At 40.2% G+C, this 17,562-nt stretch overlaps 2 protein-coding genes across 9 annotated transcripts; one reads left to right on the forward strand and one right to left on the reverse strand.

The window, feature by feature from the left end:
* Positions 1-335: 335 nt before the first annotated feature.
* LOC133516889 (muscle LIM protein 1) lies at positions 336-10,492 on the forward strand. Of its 8 annotated transcripts, XM_061849922.1 has the most exons (12): positions 336-489; positions 1,049-1,182; positions 1,462-1,624; positions 2,612-2,738; positions 3,221-3,317; positions 3,585-3,669; positions 3,833-3,901; positions 4,904-5,200; positions 5,582-5,714; positions 6,049-6,236; positions 6,561-6,714; positions 9,547-10,492. In XM_061849922.1, exons 2-12 carry the CDS (start codon positions 1,068-1,070, stop codon positions 9,667-9,669), a joined length of 1,551 nt encoding a protein of 516 aa, XP_061705906.1. In that variant the 5' UTR covers positions 336-489; positions 1,049-1,067; the 3' UTR covers positions 9,670-10,492. The 8 variants fall into 8 exon arrangements, 6 of the variants coding, with proteins under 6 accessions (XP_061705906.1, XP_061705902.1, XP_061705900.1 ...); XM_061849918.1 differs by lacking the exons at positions 3,221-3,317; positions 3,833-3,901 and adding an exon at positions 2,997-3,093; XM_061849916.1 differs by lacking the exons at positions 3,221-3,317; positions 3,585-3,669 and adding an exon at positions 2,997-3,093 and having other exon boundaries at positions 3,805-3,901.
* LOC133516890 (selenoprotein F) lies at positions 7,359-7,966 on the reverse strand. The gene has a single exon (XM_061849923.1). It carries the CDS (start codon positions 7,891-7,893, stop codon positions 7,387-7,389), a length of 507 nt encoding a protein of 168 aa, XP_061705907.1. The 5' UTR covers positions 7,894-7,966; the 3' UTR covers positions 7,359-7,386.
* Positions 10,493-17,562: the final 7,070 nt, after the last annotated feature.

Below are 17,562 nucleotides of genomic sequence, written 5' to 3' on the forward strand. Positions count from 1 at the left end.
AACAGTTTTTTAACTAATAGATAGGTAATATGCAATGTACTGTGACGTATTGAATTTAAAGTTCTACTCAAACTTGTTATAATTTTCCAACTTCCTTGTTTATGACTTATGACAGTCGGATTGGACCGGGTCAATATGCCACCAATACTTATAGGTTTCAAACTTGGCAACGTTAACTGCTTAATCGACCAGTTGCGTGGGCAGATTGAAGTTGTTTCAATTGATAGAATAATGAATGATTGAGTGATAATGTTAGTGGTAGCCGCGGGCCACGTGTTGAAGGACGAAGAGTTGGGCGGTTGGGGGTGCTGGCGGTGCGCGCGAGGGCGGCGCCCGCCCCACCACTGGGGCCGTGTGCAAGCCGCACATAGACTACGGTGGCGCGCTGCCCTCGCGCATCATTCGACCTCCGCGCACCAGTCTCGGCAACACCGCCCTGAACTGTACACGCGTTCGGGAGCCAGACTCTCGTAGCGAATCGACGAACAGGTCCGTTACAGTGAAAGTGACAACGAACTCGCTGTCATAACATAACGCAACCGCGCGCGAGTGTTTACGCGGCTTCTACCAGTGCAACTATTATTAGAGATGCAAACCGTGCTCCAGCGTAACTTTACCTGAAGCGCCCAAATTAGGTGCGCGGCCGGGCCCGCCTTCGCTCTACCGGAACGGTCTTTATACGCTTGCATGTTGGTGGAAGCCGCATAGTTAACCCTCCTTTGGTACTTGTGTTTGTTGAGCAATAAGTGACAGTTTGGATGCGGTTGATGTGGTGCAGGCGACTTGGATTACGGCCAAAGAACTATGCATTATCTAGAGCAAATTCTACTAACGAATTTGATGATGAGTGGTAGTGGTTGTGCTTCAAAATAATACAAGTGATAAAAAAACCTAACTAGCTTTGTGAAAGGATTACTACCATTATAAGCTGGAGTTTAGCGCGACTAGAAGATGTTTAGTCGCGCCTAATTTAAGTCGCCTACCCCCAACGACAGCAGTCCGAGCTCGATGGACGGCCCGGTTTGAACTTGACTGCGTTTTGTTTCAGGATAAGTTAAGCGAGCACAATGCCTTTCAAACCTGCAGAAAACCCGAAATGCCCGAAGTGCGGCAAGTCCGTGTACGCGGCCGAAGAGCGCGTCGCCGGCGGATACAAATTCCACAAGACCTGCTTCAAATGCGGTAAGCTAGCCAAACACTACGCCACAAAACAGCAATCTTAAGTAAATTTGGTGAAACAATATAACATTGTCATTAGATAAGCTAACTAAGAAAACTTTTGGTCTCAGTTGAGTTCAGAATCAATACAAAATTTGACTTAGGTACCTACTCAAAGACGTTCAAAACTCAAAACTAAACTTTGCATCAGCTGAGATTTGAGCTGCCATGCTACGTTGTATCTACGTTAGTGTTTACGGTTCGCTGTCTCTATGCACCCTGTAATCAATGTTTGCCACTCAGGTATGTGCAACAAGAGCTTGGACTCCACCAACTGTGCAGAACACGAGTCTGAACTGTACTGCAAAAACTGCCACGGCCGCAAATACGGACCCAAGGGCTACGGCTTCGGCGGTGGCGCTGGGTGCCTATCGATGGACAGCGGCGATCAGTTCAAGGAGCCCGCGTAAGTAGCCATCCACTTCTCACTCCCGCCGCCCGCGCCAATGAGGGTCTTTCCTTATCTAAGGTCACATTGATGACCGGCCTTTGGGCCCGTGCGTAACAATATTAACAGCGTGTATATAAAACTCATACAAGTAGAAAGCGCGCGCTCGGCTGTACATTACGCGCCTGACACGTGCATGACCAGTCTTTATGTCGAAACAGGAATTGAGCGCAGCCGTCACCCTGATGCAGCGCTAGCGAGTCGCCAGCACACTCCGGCCACCCAGCGGACTCACGACCGCACGCCAATCTGTTCTTTATAGTTAGGGTTATTTATCGCTATCGCTTAAATTATTTTGTTTATCGGTCTATTATTTACTATTTATAAAAAAAACAACAATAAAAGAGTCGACCATCAAACATGACTTAGTTGAGTTGGCACTGGAGCGCGGTCGAGCCTCGCGTGACAGAACAAGACGCGAGCTCGAGCGCGCTCCTACCTTAGATCCTTTCCCCCCTTCCGACCGGGCGACCAAACTGCGGAGCAACGGTGAGAAACCAATCTGTTCTGCCTCAGCACGGCTTTGCAATGCTCCAGACGCACAATAGATTGCATGCGCCGACTGCTAACAACCCTCTTGTCTTACAATTTTCCCCGCTACTGACACTCTCTCTAACCTTCACTTAACGCTTCTTCTCGGCTCTAACTTAAGCTGATATATGTGATGGGATAAGGAAAGCGCCCTCTTTGTTGATGTGTATACTGCTGTAGCAAGGCTGTACTCGGGCCAGCGCGGAGCGGGCGGCCGGGAGCCCTTACCTTCTCCCATTACGGCGGAGGTGCGCCGTCGGTATCAACTGCTTCGCCGCGGTGTGGACGATATTAGTGTAGCGGAACCCGGACCGATTTTGCGTTCGGCGGCAAGCTTTTAACAACTCTTCTGTCAGCGTTTGTTGCACGCAGTATATTGTGACGCAGAGGATAACTTGTTGTGTGTATATTCAGAGAGGGCGTGAGGACCAACGGAGCGTGCCTGGAACCGCGCGTCATCGCCAAGGCGCCGCCCGGCGAGGGCTGCCCTCGCTGCGGTGGCTACGTCTACGCCGCGGAGCAGATGCTCGCTCGCGGAAAGGTCAGTTATACCTGCTGGGTACATTTATATACTCACCAGCTGTAAAGTTGCCGTTCACATAAGCTTTAAATTGCTAAAATATGATTACGTATATTAATTAAAATTTCATAGAAACCTCTTAACTCAAAAAAAATAGGAACGTGCCTAATTAATTATATTACGTTTCTTCCAATTTTAACATAAAATCTGACAGACAGACCTGAAAACGATGATTGTTTTCAATTTCATGTGAAGAAATAAATACTTGTTATACCGTAGGGTTATCACAGACGGTGCTTCAAATGCATAAGTTGCAACAGAACACTTGACTCAACCATGCATTGTGACGGCCCGGATAGAGAAATATATTGTCGAGGTATCAGAATGTTGTCCCACGAGCCCGCCTGTGCGGTAATACCACACCACATTTGTGATAATAGCTTGCACCTGTACAGTGAGCCCTTGCATGTTTTGTGATCTTCAAATGTTCGCTGTATGTCCAGGCGTGGCACAGGGAGTGTTTCAAATGCGGCGACTGCGCTAAACGGCTGGACTCTGTTAACTGTTGCGAGGGCCCAGACAAAGACATTTACTGCAAAGGTTCGTCTTTCCAGCACTTTCTATTAACTCCCCAATAAATAGCTGCTGTATGTATTCTAGCATCCTGGCCAGCGGTCTACCGACACAACCGGAGGCTAGATGCCAGTGTACATTGGTTAGCTTTCTTAAACCATTTCGAAAGTTTTTGTTTTTCTTATTGAAAATATTATGACTAAAGTTACACATCTTGAACTGCATCTGACTTTACATTGATCATAGCACGCAATTTGTGATTCGTCCGTTTCTAATTCAATGTTTTCTCTATAGTATGTTATGCGAAGAAGTTTGGTCCTAAGGGATATGGGTACGGAAAGGGAGCCGGTGTTTTGCAGAGCGACTGTTTCGCCAATGGGTAAGACATCAGAAAAACTACAAGAGTCATTTGGCGAGGTCACAGCTTTTTTGGTCTAATATAGTCTAAATAAGTGTAAATACGCTGTGGTCTCATCGAATGACATGTATTAATTTTAATTTGCTTTCGCTGTAGGATGCTACGCACAAAGATTTGGTCCTAGAGGTATTGGCCACGGGGGAATGTCGACCCTCGGTCTCATGTGTGATATAAAGGACTTGGAGTGGCAAAGGTACATGTATAGTGTGTCACCGAGACCCTGAATGGACGTAGTCTATAGGACTGCAAGTCTTTGAGTTGTCCAAGATAAATAACAGAAATCTAACACTATCTATATTTGCTTATAGACGCTTTAGCAAATGTTTTTTCATTAGTAATATAACAAGTAATTTTGCGTTTATGGCTCCTGTTTTACTCTCATTTTACCTACTTATTACTTATCATTTTAATATACCGACCTCAGATTAACTGCACGAGTGCCATCATAGTCCTTAGTAACATGTTATGTTAAACTTCTCATATTACAATACCTACAGGTTGAGGTTATTTCCATCGCATAGTCACTTTCATAAAATCAGCTTATAATACAAACAAGAGATGGCAGCGTGCCAATGTGAAAATAGAACGCGCGCTCTCGAACGAACTAATTTTACACGTTTCATATCGGCGAGACGCCGCGGTTTTGAGCTCACAACACGTAATCTGCTGCAGATCCCTTACATAAATTCCACCTTAATGGGACATCGCGCAGCGCTCAGTTATCTAAGTTGTGTAACTCTAACCCTGCATATGATGACTTTCGTTTCATGTTCTCATTCTGTCTTGTTTTCTAATTCACATCTATATTATTTTTGGATAGTTCCCTCTAATCTACATTCGAATTAAGGATATAAAAATGATTCCGATTTATATCAAGTTATAATTCCAGTTTTTTGGAGCTATTTAATATTTTGTCGATTATATCGGGGAGAAATAATGTTTGTATTTAGTAAACGTTTTCCACAGCTTTTAAAGAAAGTAAAGCTGATAATGTAATGTTCTCTAATAGCTCGCACAAAACTTATTTTCCTACATAATTCTTACACAAGCTTCCAACCGTTTTCAAACGGGGGTTGTGCTCCTGTTGGACGAAATTACGAACAGACTTTTTTCCTCGATCTTATATGCCATGCTTTTAATATTAACATTCCAAAACCTACATTCCTGTCTTCCTAATATACAATTTGTGTACCAGCGACCAAGCACCCAAGACCACGTTGATCGACACAACCTCGATCATGGCCCCGCCCGGTAAAGGCTGCCCGCGGTGCGGCGGTGTGGTGTTCGCCGCCGAGCAGGTCCTGGCCAAGGGTCGCGAGTGGCACCGCAAGTGCTTCAAGTGCCGCGACTGCACCAAGACCCTGGACTCAATTATCGCGTGCGACGGGCCCGACGGCGAGGTGTACTGCAAGACCTGCTACGGCAAGAAGTGGGGACCCCACGGATATGGATTCGCTTGCGGATATGGCTTCCTTCAAACTGATGGCCTATCGTAAGTATAGGTTTTAGTACCTAATTAGATTAGATCAAGAGCGAGTACTTTGAACCTATCATATATTTCAATCTCAAAAAATATAAGTAATAAAGGATTATATCGGCAACCTCAGAAGGGCAAAGTTATTTGATTGAACTTGCCGTTACATTTCTTTGGCGCACTCTATAAGGATAAGGTATACGTATTTTAGCATTGAGGTGTCGTTTATAATCTCTACAATTAATGACACATATTGAGTGATTGCGTAAGTATATCAATATGCTGATAAATATTAAACATCTAATTTTTCTCGCTGTTTAATGTTCCCGTTAAAATTTGTTTCGAAATATAACGTTAAATATGGCAGCGGCAGCTTGACAACTTTTTGTATAATTTCAGCGAGGAGGAAATCTCCAACAACCGCCCATTCTACAACCCCGACACTACGTCCATTAAGGCCCCCAAGGGCCAGGGTTGCCCTCGCTGCGGCGGCATGGTCTTCGCAGCTGAACAGCAGCTAGCTAAGGGAACGGTGCGTGCTTTGTCGTAATTACAATCATAGAACGTACTTAGGTACACAGCTGCTTATGATCAGCTTCTTTAGGTATATTTCCTTTATAAGCACACAATCTTCCCTGTCTTCCCTACTGACGGCGTATGATCGCGCAAGTGGGTGAAATTGAAGAGTCTTCTACTCTTATTATTATTTTAAAGCCATAAACTACTATCACAAAAGTAAGATCTATTAAAAGTCCATCATTATCTCTGTTACTGACAGCTTTTATTCGAGATCAAGTCTTTAATCCATCAAAGTGATTGCTTCATATGTTGTTTTTTAATTCCCTAAAATAATAATGCAATTTCAGATGTGGCACAAGAAGTGCTTCAACTGTGCAGAATGCCATCGACCGCTGGATTCCATGTTGGCATGTGATGGGCCCGACAAAGAAATTCACTGCCGCTCCTGCTACGCTAAGCTCTTCGGGCCCAAGGGATTCGGTTATGGCCACACCCCCACCCTCGTTTCCACCGACGCCGAGCCAACCGTCACTTAGTAAGTTATAAAGTTACAGTTCATTCCACTACTTGGCACAGACCCCTTGCAATAATCCAATCCAACTTTACTAATAACCATAATATGGAATCGAAATCTCATAAAAATACACATCCATAAATGTTAATAATCTCTTTGTAATTCTCAATTTGAGTATATGATTGTAAAAGATGCTTATCTATAACACAATCAGAAACCTCTGGCTTTATGTCTAAAATTTAGTAGAATTAAGATTATTTAACCCCTTTAAATTTAAATATGTAAAGTGTATAATTGTTGGTGCAATAAAGAATATTTACTTACTTACTTAAATTTTCTTTACAGCACAGAACAGCTCCCCTTCACCGGACAAAAGGCAGCTAAAGGCCAGGGTTGTCCACGATGTGGCTTCCCCGTGTATGCGGCAGAGCAGATGCACTCCAAGAATGGCACATGGCACAGACGGTGCTTCTCATGTGCAGATTGCCACAGATCTCTTGTAAGTACCAGTCTCTTTTAGTGTTTTAGTGAATGTTTTATTGTGAACATGGCGACTTGATCAAGATGTTCAAAATAATGCACGGATACTATGAATGTCCAGAACTAAGTGACCTGTTCACTCGAAATCCAAACAAGTGCACAAGACTAGTAACAACAAAGCATAAAATAAATATCAGCAAAAACTTTGATAAGTAAATGCCTGGAACAAATTACCCTCTGAAGTTGTGAACTCTTGTAGTGTGAATCAATTTAAAAACAATCTTGACAAACTATCTAAATAGTGAAATCATGCTAAGTGAACTCTGATTTAGATGTACCAGTATCAGCTGCCTGGCCAAAGCTAAATAATAATAATAATCATAATATTACCACATGATATCTATTACATTGAGACAGATATCAGAGAGAAAATTAATTTTAATCTGGATTAATAGCTGTCGAAGGACTAAACAAGGGAATATAAACACTACTGCTTAAATTTATTCTTTAGCTAACCCATAAGCAGGTGTATTTATGACTGCCTGCCAATTGTAGGCCTTGTTTACCATTCCTCTGCAAGATGTCAGCAGTTCCAAACAACATGTTTGCCCTAAAATTGTAGCATATTTATAAGGTCATAGGATTTGCTATAGAAAAACGTAATAGTATAAATCACTTACTTTATTAAAGCTTATATTTGGTTAGTTTTCAAATATGACTTGTCATCTTCATTGTCTCTAATGAGATGTCCCCGCAAGAATTCCTCCACTGTGTCCGTGTCCCACTTCTCTATGGCCACTGTCTCCTTCACAATTCCGTCCTTGTCGAACAACTTGATGATCGGGTCTAAACCGCGCACGTACTTGATTTGCAAGTTCGGGAACTTGGCAGGCTTGTCGCCTTTGCAGAATGCTTGAATTTGAGGGTATGCCGGGAACTTACACGTACAAACTTCTAGCACGGCACGCGCATACTTCTTTTCTTTCGGTGCTGACTCGTCAGCATGACAACACTCCTTACAATGCTCGATTAGAGGCTCCAAATTAAAATCCTTTAGCTGATCACAGGAAGAACACAGTAGATTGGTTTTTACAAAGCCAAGAGACGCACAGTCTTCCGTGGAAAATTCTGCATAGCTTTCCTGAATGACAAAGAGTGCCATTAAGATTACTACAGACGAAAATTGTAATGTAAACATGATTAATTCAATAAAATAGCTCTTTAATCCTTTCCTTTAGTTGCTGACGCCGCCATGGCATTTATCATTTATTTGACATGACAGTTGACGTAAATCTGACGTGTTATGCTATTTGAGTAGCTGGTATACGTTGAGAAACTGCTTTTGGCAGTTATAAAACGAAATTATAACTTGAACCGAACTGAGGGGACCTTAAGGCCAGTCCAAACAGAATCACGGGAACAATCATTCGCCAATAAAATGGAGGTGCGGACTACCTAATTATACTTACTTTACTCTTTAGTGCGGACGCAAGAGTACCAATTTGTGACGCTACTATTCGTGTTTGGGGTTTTTTGTTTTAATTTAGAGCCCTCAAATATCACCATAGATCTAAAATTGGTGCCAATTTCTCTTCTGATCAAATCGACCGGTTTGATCATCCCGTCTGGACTGGATTGCCGTATGGGCGTTGTTTGTTGTATGGAAGGTGGAGGTAAGGAATACAATCTCCATATGCAGAACTTTTGCAAAAGTGTCCAGCTGTCAGCTATAAATAATAGTTCCATCTCAGTACAGTAAATCTAATACAGTACAGTACAGTAAATCTAATACAGTACAGTACAGTAAATCTCTCCACAGTAGCGCTAGAGTAGCTAAGTACCTAGGTGTTAATGACGGAGTGAATAGAGTTGTTCCCATCTACAAATCTTAGGGCAGAATTGTATCCCAATAAATTCTTTTGGATTATAAGAACATGTTAAACTACTTTTACGGGACCTGTAATGACCATATTTTTGTAAATATTAAATTTAAAATATCTTTTAGCACACGTCACGTGACCAAACTCGAAACGTCTTTGAAGATTCTGATGACGTCACAACTCTCGGATTGACACTGTTGACAGTTAGGCGATAAACAACAAACGACAAATGTCAGTTGACAGCTCGTATCTTCTACGTGTGTATGTAGTTGTGTCAAACCGTAAACTGTGACGTCACACAATTTTCAAAGAGCGTTTTGGGCGCGAAAGCATCCGTCAAAATATATTTTGTTGATTTAACATATTTAAAGCCGTTTTTAGGATAAAAGTCGAATTTTAGGGCAACTTTTAGTTAATATAGAACGTAATACAAGCGTTTCAAAAAACTGGAAACAACCCTATTGCGTTCATGCGCTGTCTATGATTTGTTTTTTTTTTTCAAATAACCTAGGTATTGTAGCGCCACCTATTCAAGGTTTTTGACTGACACTTTTTGGTACATGGAGATTGTATTCCTTACCTCTACCTTCCATAGTGTGTTGGTTACTTAAGTGCCAATTACATCCACACTTTATCAGGCCTGATATCAGACCCGATTTCGGACCCGGTAAAGAGTAAGATATCGGGAAGTGTGGATGTCATTGGCTCAACTTTACTCTTTAACAATATATGATATGATTCTCGGATAGTAATAGAAGTAGGTAACTATAGTCTGTCAAACCAATTCCGCCAGTAGGGTCAGTAGATAAAATCGGCAAATTTCAAAAAATGTAGGCGACAAGGGTTATCGTCCCATAGAAATTTTGAATTTCGCGCCTTTTTCTACCGACAAAGTTGTTTGACCGGCTATATTATAATAAATATTTGAAGAACCTGTATTATGAGATTACAATGACCCATGTTTATTGCAGGATTCCACCAATTTGAATGACGGCCCCAACGGCGAGATTTACTGCCGCGGCTGCTACGGTCGTAACTATGGCCCCAAAGGTGTAGGTTTCGGTATGGGCGCAGGCACATTAACCATGGCCTAGTTGAACTATAGAGCTGGACTTTATAGGATCATTTAATAGTGCGAATGGTAGCATGAAAGGAATCTAATCTATCGCCTAGTGCTACCCTCGATCATACCTTTCATTAAACTGGCTTTAATAATGGTTGATCTATCCAATGAGACTAATTAAGTGAATAATGATATATTTTTAAACGGAATATTAAGTGCATATATTTTATGATAGAAAGGTATAAATTAAAGGTTACATTCCTTTCATATTATGTACAAAGTGTGTGATGAATGTGTCTGGGCCCTTAGTTTATAAATTTGTCATAAAATATTGTAACTCTTTTATTTAGTAAGACGCATAGATCTAATGTAGCTGTAAGGAAGAATAAAATATGGATTAAAAGAATAATATTTATAAAAAAAAAAAAAAAAGAAACAACGGCATTGTGATTAAATACACCTCAAAACCTTCACACTGATGTGACGGTGAGGGACTATCCTGTAAACGCAAGAAAAGATTACAAATAAATGTAATCGTTTCGACCGACCAGATCTTAGTTTTAGAAAAGATCTGAAGCGTCATTCACCTAGGTTAATCTTATACACCAAAGATTTTTGTACATACATATTTCTAATAGCTATAATTTTGATATTATCTCAAGTAACAATAAGCTGTGCTAGGGGAAATTCTAACATTTACACTTACGCTTTTAGGCTTCTGCTGTATAACTTGCACACAAAAATTGTCAAGATTTAAAATAAGACAGCTTATTGCATTATATTTATATGACCATTTTTGACAGATCATTGTCTAGGTTATCATTTTTTTTAATAAAATAAAATGAAAAGTCGAATTGTTTTAATTACTTACACCTTGATACGACAGTGTTTGAAGTCAGACCAAGATAAGTTGGCAGCGATTTTGGTAGCCTAGCCCAGGGGTCACCAAATGGCGGACCGCGGTCCGGATCCGGATATCCAAACAGGGGGCCTACCGCGAAAACCGAAATTCGCAAATTGCGGGGATCTTTCTATTTTACTCTTCGTAAGACGTAATTAGAGTGACAGAGAAAAATGCCCGCAATTGACGAATTTCGATTTTCCCGGTAGCCGCCCAGTAACTTGTATTACTCAGTATGTAATTTAATAAAATGTATCCAGTGCCTTGTCTTTGCTGCCGTCAATTCGACAACGGACGAGTGAAGTGACGTGCGTCAGAGAGATGCAGTTCGCGGAGTACGAATTTGCTTATTAAACTCAAGTAGAAAAGAAACGGACTGCGCTGGTCAATTTATTTTAAAAACCGGACCCTTGAAGAAACTAATTTGTGATCCCTGGCCTAGCCTTTGTTGATGATACTTAACCATATACAATATAATTATATATATAATAATAATAATAAATACTTAATTACATAAAACACCCATGACTCAGGAACCAATATCCATGCACATCACACGAATAAATGCCCTTACCAAGATTTGAACCCGGTACCATCGGCTCCAGAGACAGGATCACCCACTAGGCCAGCCAGGTCCTCAAAATTGTACTCTGGCAAACCCACTTTGTCAGTAGGAAAAGGCGTGATTTTTTTTTAATGGTAGGACAAGCCTTTCTCTACTGACGGAACTAAATGGCTTGCCAAACAAGATACACAATTAATACGTTTTTGATTATTTTTAATTCTTAAATTTATATCGCTGACTACATTATAACATTTATTTTATAACATAGGATTCGGCTGAGTTAAGGCCTATCTATGTGCTATCTCCGGGTAGTCACGAGTCTTATCCAGAAAACAGCAGCACAATAGGCCTCAATAGGGTATTTGCCATTGACATATATATCTTTACGGACGGGCCTTACGGGCACTAAGAATGGTGCTAGTTCAGTGGTGTCACTCACGAATTTGAGCCAATCGTACAGTCTAACGGAACTAGTTGCGACCAATCGCGCGTGATGCGAACTCATCAACCAATCGCGTTGCGGCGTTAGACTGCATGATTGGCTCGAATTCATATGCGTGACATCATAGTCCAGTTACCAACTATTTATAGTTCTACCTATCTCATTTATTAATTTTTTTTTATCAAAAAACCTACACGCTCATTTCCATATTATTTTAATCTTTTCATTATTAATGTTTTATCTCGTGCAAGTGAATTCTAAAAATTCTAAATGAGATTGAATGATCTTAAACCTTTTAAAAAAGCTGCTATTTTGTATTAATTTCCTGTTGCTTTATTTTGCGCATGGTGTCAAATAATGTAGGTATTTTAAATACATGTAAGCATGTAACATCCCTATTGGTCAATCCGTTTAATAGAAAACTAGAAACACGCATTCTTGTTCACAGACAGAAACAGCCTCTCACCGTAAGCGCAAGTACAGTTTCAATAAAGTAAATTATGACATAATTATTAAAAATATATTTATCTATAAGTATAAAATAGTTTTTTCCTACTCCTCTACTGTTATCTGTCATTTATGCATTCATTAACACGAATATAAGAACATACATAAAAGATTTCAAGAAAAGTCTATATTGTCTATTCCTCATAAAAGCTCTTGTGCTTTTATAAGCTATAATGTTACTGCGATTAATGGCTACCAACCTAACAAAACCAAAACGAATACAGTTTTAAACTAAGTGCATTGCTGCCAACTTACAAAATATTCATTTGGTTGCATAGTAAAAATAATTACTTCATAAGTCAGAAACACGTATGTGACACCCGTAATATAGCAACACCCATAGACTACGAAGACCGCTTAGCGTTGCTTGTTAGTCTCCGTAGGCTACGGTGGCCAAAATTGAGAAAAAACTGTCCAAAAAATTAATTTAGCAAGTAGCAAGTACCAGGGCGGAGGGCCTCATGAGTTACGAGTGTACAGGCTTTGAAAGCCTATGTTAAAAATGGAGTGCTAAGTGTGTGTTATAAACTTTGCGTAAAAGAATCGGCAGGCGTTTACAGTGTATGGAACAATTTTAATTGTCATCGCTCACTTCAAATACGAGCTCTGTACAAGTAACATCCTTTTTTTCATTAAATTAATTTTGCATAAATATGGGCATTTGATTTACACCATCATATCCTCTAAAGATATGATATGGTGGCCCATGAGGGGAAATAAAGAAGAATCCGCGAAATAATGAAGAAAATGTACAATAATTAAATACGACATCGGCCGACGCGACGAGTAACGGATCTTCAGCATCGCAATTCAAGCCTAGAGGATTGCTGTGTTATTCTGGAGCTACTAGGGGATGTCTAAAGTCACCAGGCTTCAAGAAGTGAAGATCTCCAACCCAGGGTTCGACCAGTGAAACCGCTAAAGTTCACATCGAGCAGTTACATTCGTACGCCGCCACCAAAAGATAAGTGTCTATCCTTCATTAAATTCCAATATTCCTAACAACAGACAATATAACTATTTAAAATTTATCTTCAGTTGTGTAAATCAAGTGGTTTCAAACTATAATTACGTATAAAAAACCTTAAATTTGTGCAAAAGGTGCATTGCATCAGATTCTATAAGTACCTACCCGAAACATAAAAAAGTGAACAAAGAACTTTGCAATTTTATAAATTCGATACAAAGTCTTTCAATATTACAAAGTTAACAATAAATTTCAATAACTATCATTACATTTACAAGTTTTGAACATTTTCATTAGTATAATTAAAGTGAAAGTTAAAATATTTTACGGATCGAGTTCAATTTAATGTAGGTTCCGTTTTCCTTACAATATATTTAGCATTATTTGCCGACTATTCCAGGGCAATATTATTTCTAATAGCCGTGCGCCGCTGGCATCGTTTGGAAATAAACTCCGTGGCTCGGCATCGGCCGGGAGGAGTCTGCTGAGCGTGCGCAGCCGGTTTCCCTGTCATCGGCAAGTACCACCAGAACGAGGAACGTGAGCCATTTTATCATTTTTTTATTGCATTACTATCTAAATTCAATAACTAAGTACAGTCACTAGCAAAAATGTCGAACGAAACTGAAAAGGCAGATAAGTTAATGTTGCTTCAATTATCTAGAAAAAGGGCTTCCGCCAAAGGACAAATTACTAAATTTGGAAAATATTTAGATAGTATTGCAGCAAAGACGGAGTTGGATAATGTTCAATTAACCGAGTTAAATTTAAAACTCGCAAAGTTTGAGGCTTTGTCCGTCAAGGTTGATGAATTGCAAAGTGAAATAGAGGTCTTAAATTTTGAAAATATTTCGACTGAAATTGAAGAGCGTGACCTCATGGAGCACGAAATAATAGTAAATATTGCTACGGCAAAAAATTTAGTCGAAAGATTTTCTAAAAAATTTGAATGCGAAAAAAGGCGCAATTCCGCGCATAATACGTCATGTTGTATAGATGACCTCGCTCATCCTCACGAAATAGGGTTAAAATTACCTCAAATACAGATTGCCAAATTTGATGGCGCATATTTTCGTTGGTTGGAATTCCGCGATACTTTTGAAAATTTAATACACAAAAATGAGCGTATTTCAGACATACATAAATTCCATTATCTCGTGTCATACCTACAGGGTGACGCGGCTAGGATCATTTCAAATTTGGAAGTGTCAACAAATAACTACAGTGAAGCGTGGAAAATGATTTGCAATCGGTATGATAACAAAAGAATATTAGTTAATCATCACTTAAATTCATTATTCAATATTAAACAGCTTCCACGGGAATCAGAGCGGTCTTTGCGATTTTTGGTTGATCACGTGACCAAAAACTTGCGCGCCTTAACCAGCCTAGGCCAGCCCACAGACAAGTGGGACGTATTGATAATATTCATGTTATCCTCTAAGTTAGACAGCAATACTTTGCTAAAATGGGAAGAATACCGCAATAATTTGGACAGCGATGTACCCACTTTAGAACAATTTTATAAGTTCATGATCGATCGCGCTGATGTACTCGAATCGTTAAATCGTAACAATAAATCAGATGTTGTTAGTGTGTCAAAGCCACCTAGCGTTCCTTCTCGTTCTGCACCGAACAATAATTACGGTCAAAGACCAGTTCAAAATAATTACGTCAAATCATTTGCAAGCTCAACCAATAATTATAGCAATAAAAAGCAAAACATATTTGCATGTGTTATTTGCAATGAGCGTCATAGGATTTATGATTGTCCTACTTTTAAGGCGAAGGGAGTTGACGAGCGAATGATGGATGTGACAAAATATAAATTGTGCACAAATTGTCTGAGGCAAGGTCATGTTGAAAGTGAGTGCCGCATGGGTCCATGCCACGAGCACGGCTGCACCGAGCGACACAATAGTCTTCTCCACCTTCCATCTTCCTCCTCAAGCCACCTCGCTCAAGTAGACGAAGAAGACGCAGTGCATGTCAATTATGCTTATCAAAATACAATTCAAGGCCGTCGAGGTTTATTATCCACGGCAATTATTGAGGTCGAGAATCCAGTAGACCATCAAAAGTTAAAAATTCGTGCATTTTTAGATAATGGAAGCGAGTCATCTTTCATTACTGAGTCTCTTAAAGCCAAACTGTCATTGAAACCCCGCTCAATTGAATCCTTAAATGTTATAGGAATGGGCGATACTCCTTCTAAACATGTAATAAAAGGAACTTGTGATGTACAATTAAATTCAACAAAAAATAAGTTTAGTGCTATTTTATCTTGTTACGTCATGGACGAACTTACCGGTCGTATACCAAAGGCGCCCGTCGATATTACCTCATTCAATTTACCTCAAAATATTGAGTTGGCTGATCCAATGTTTCATCAGCCAGGCCCCATAGATGTTGTTATAGGTGCCGACCTCTTCTGGGATATTATAGGGCATGAGGAAATTTCCCTTGGACCAAATAACCCAAAGTTAAGAAGTTCAAAGTTCGGTTGGATAGTATGTGGACGTATAAAATCAGCTGTATTTAACAAAGAGATACTCTGCAATCATGCTGTAGTCTCTTCAATGCAAAATGAAAATGTTGAAAATTTTGTGTCAAAATTCTGGGACTTGGAAGAAGTTCCCAAAAAACCAAACTTGAGTAAACAAGAAAGTGAATGTGAAAAACACTTCCTCACTCATACTATAAGAGACGAGGAAGGACGATTTTGTGTCAATTTGCTATTAAAAATTTCTGTAGATTGTTTAGGTGATAGTTACAATACTGCCAAAAGGCGATTTCTTAATTTAGAGAAACGTTTTAAACGAAATCCTACTCTTAAATATGAGTAAGGTTCTCTTCGTGTAATAGACTCATTGGATCGTTGCTTACATGCAAAGATTCATATTCAACACCAAAAATAGTATCAAGCGTAATGGCATATTAACAGCTGATGAATTGCGTGAATCCTGGTATTCGTTATGCATTATTGCTCAAAGTCAATCTTTTTCAGACGAATATGAATCACTTTTGAATAATAAACCATTAGGCAGTAAAAGCAAAATATTGTGTTTGTCCCCATTTTTAGATAATAAGATAATGCGTGTTGGAGGGCGCTTGGATGCCACAGATTTTTACTCTTTTGATAAAAAACACCCCATTTTACTTCATGCATCGCATATACTAACAAGGCTTTACTGCGAAAGAGAACATCTCGTCAATATGCACGCTGGTCCTCATTTTGTTATTTTCAACTGTAAGAGAAACTGTTTGGCCAGTCAACGGACGTCACCTCGCATGGCGTGTTGTAAATAATTGTGCTAGGTGTAGACGCCTACGAGGTAAAACCCTCCAACCTAAAATGGGTAACTTACCACCCCAACGTATTACCCCCGACTATCCTTTCTTGTCAGTCGGGCTAGACTTTGCTGGTCCTTTTACTATCATTAATTGCAAGGGCCGTGGAAGTCGTTTGATTAAATGTTACTTGTGCTTGTTTGTCTGTCTACGTTATGTAGTGCATCCATCTCGAAGCCGTTAGTGATTTAACTAAGGATGCATTCATTATGACTCTTCGACGCTTTATAGCGCGCCGAGGCAGACCCACTGAAATTTTTAGTGATAATGGGACTAATTTTGTAGCTGCCGCAAAGGAATTAGGGTCATTTATCAAACAAAACCAAGAACCTCTATTTGATTTTGCAAGCCAAAACCTTATAATGTTTAAATTCATTCCGGCTTACACTCCTCATTTTGGTGGACTATGGGAAGCCGGCGTTAAATCGGCTAAACATCATATAAAGCGCGTTATCGGTAATAGCCACCTCACCTTTGAGGAAATTTCTACTTTATTTACACAAGTGGAATATATTTTAAATAGTCGTCCATTATGTCCGTTGTCGTCGTGTCCCAATGACCTTCTTTCCCTATCCCCTGGACACTTTCTTATCGGAAGGCCGCTGAACTGCTCCACCAGCGCAATACTTGGGCGACTCTAAGGAAAACTATCTTCAACGCTATGAACGCCTGGAAAAAATACAGCAGCATTTCTGGCAGCGATGGCAGCGCGACTACATATCAGAAATGCAGCAATGAACTAAATGGAAGAGCAACGCTGCCAAGCTGAGCGTCGGGGATATGGTACTCCTGTCAGAAGATAACGCTCCCCCTCTGTCATGGAAGCTCGGTCGTGTTCTACGCCTCATCACGGGATCCGATGGAATAGCCAGAGTGGCAGACGTCACCACAAACAGAGGCTGTGTACGCCGCTCTCTCGTACGTCTGTGTAAGCTTCCGACAGCCGAAGAGCTTCGAGGTTGAAAAGCGAGTTTTCAACGGCCGGGAGTATGTACAGGCTTTGAAAGCCTATGTTAAAAATGGAGTGCTAAGTGTGTGTTATAAACTTTGCGTAAAAGAATCGGCAGGCGTTTACAGTGTATGGAACAATTTTAATTGTCATCGCTCACTTCAAATACGAGCTCTGTACAAGTAACATCCTTTTTTTCATTAAATTAATTTTGCATAAATATGGGCATTTGATTTACACCA

This window comes from Cydia pomonella, chromosome 4, assembly GCF_033807575.1.
Source record: "Cydia pomonella isolate Wapato2018A chromosome 4, ilCydPomo1, whole genome shotgun sequence".
Classification (NCBI taxonomy): domain Eukaryota; kingdom Metazoa; phylum Arthropoda; class Insecta; order Lepidoptera; family Tortricidae; genus Cydia; species Cydia pomonella.

Excerpts from the sequence above, each read along its gene's own strand:
- LOC133516889 (XM_061849922.1), top strand. The coding sequence starts at position 1,068 with ATGCCTTTCAAACCTGCAGAAAACCCGAAATGCCCGAAGTGCGGCAAG. Across the intron at positions 3,318-3,584 it reads CAAAGACATTTACTGCAAAG|TATGTTATGCGAAGAAGTTT; the intron begins GTTCGTCTTTCC and ends TTTTCTCTATAG. Across the intron at positions 6,237-6,560 it reads GCCGAGCCAACCGTCACTTA|CACAGAACAGCTCCCCTTCA; the intron begins GTAAGTTATAAA and ends TTTTCTTTACAG.
- LOC133516890 (XM_061849923.1), bottom strand. The coding sequence starts at position 7,893 with ATGTTTACATTACAATTTTCGTCTGTAGTAATCTTAATGGCACTCTTT.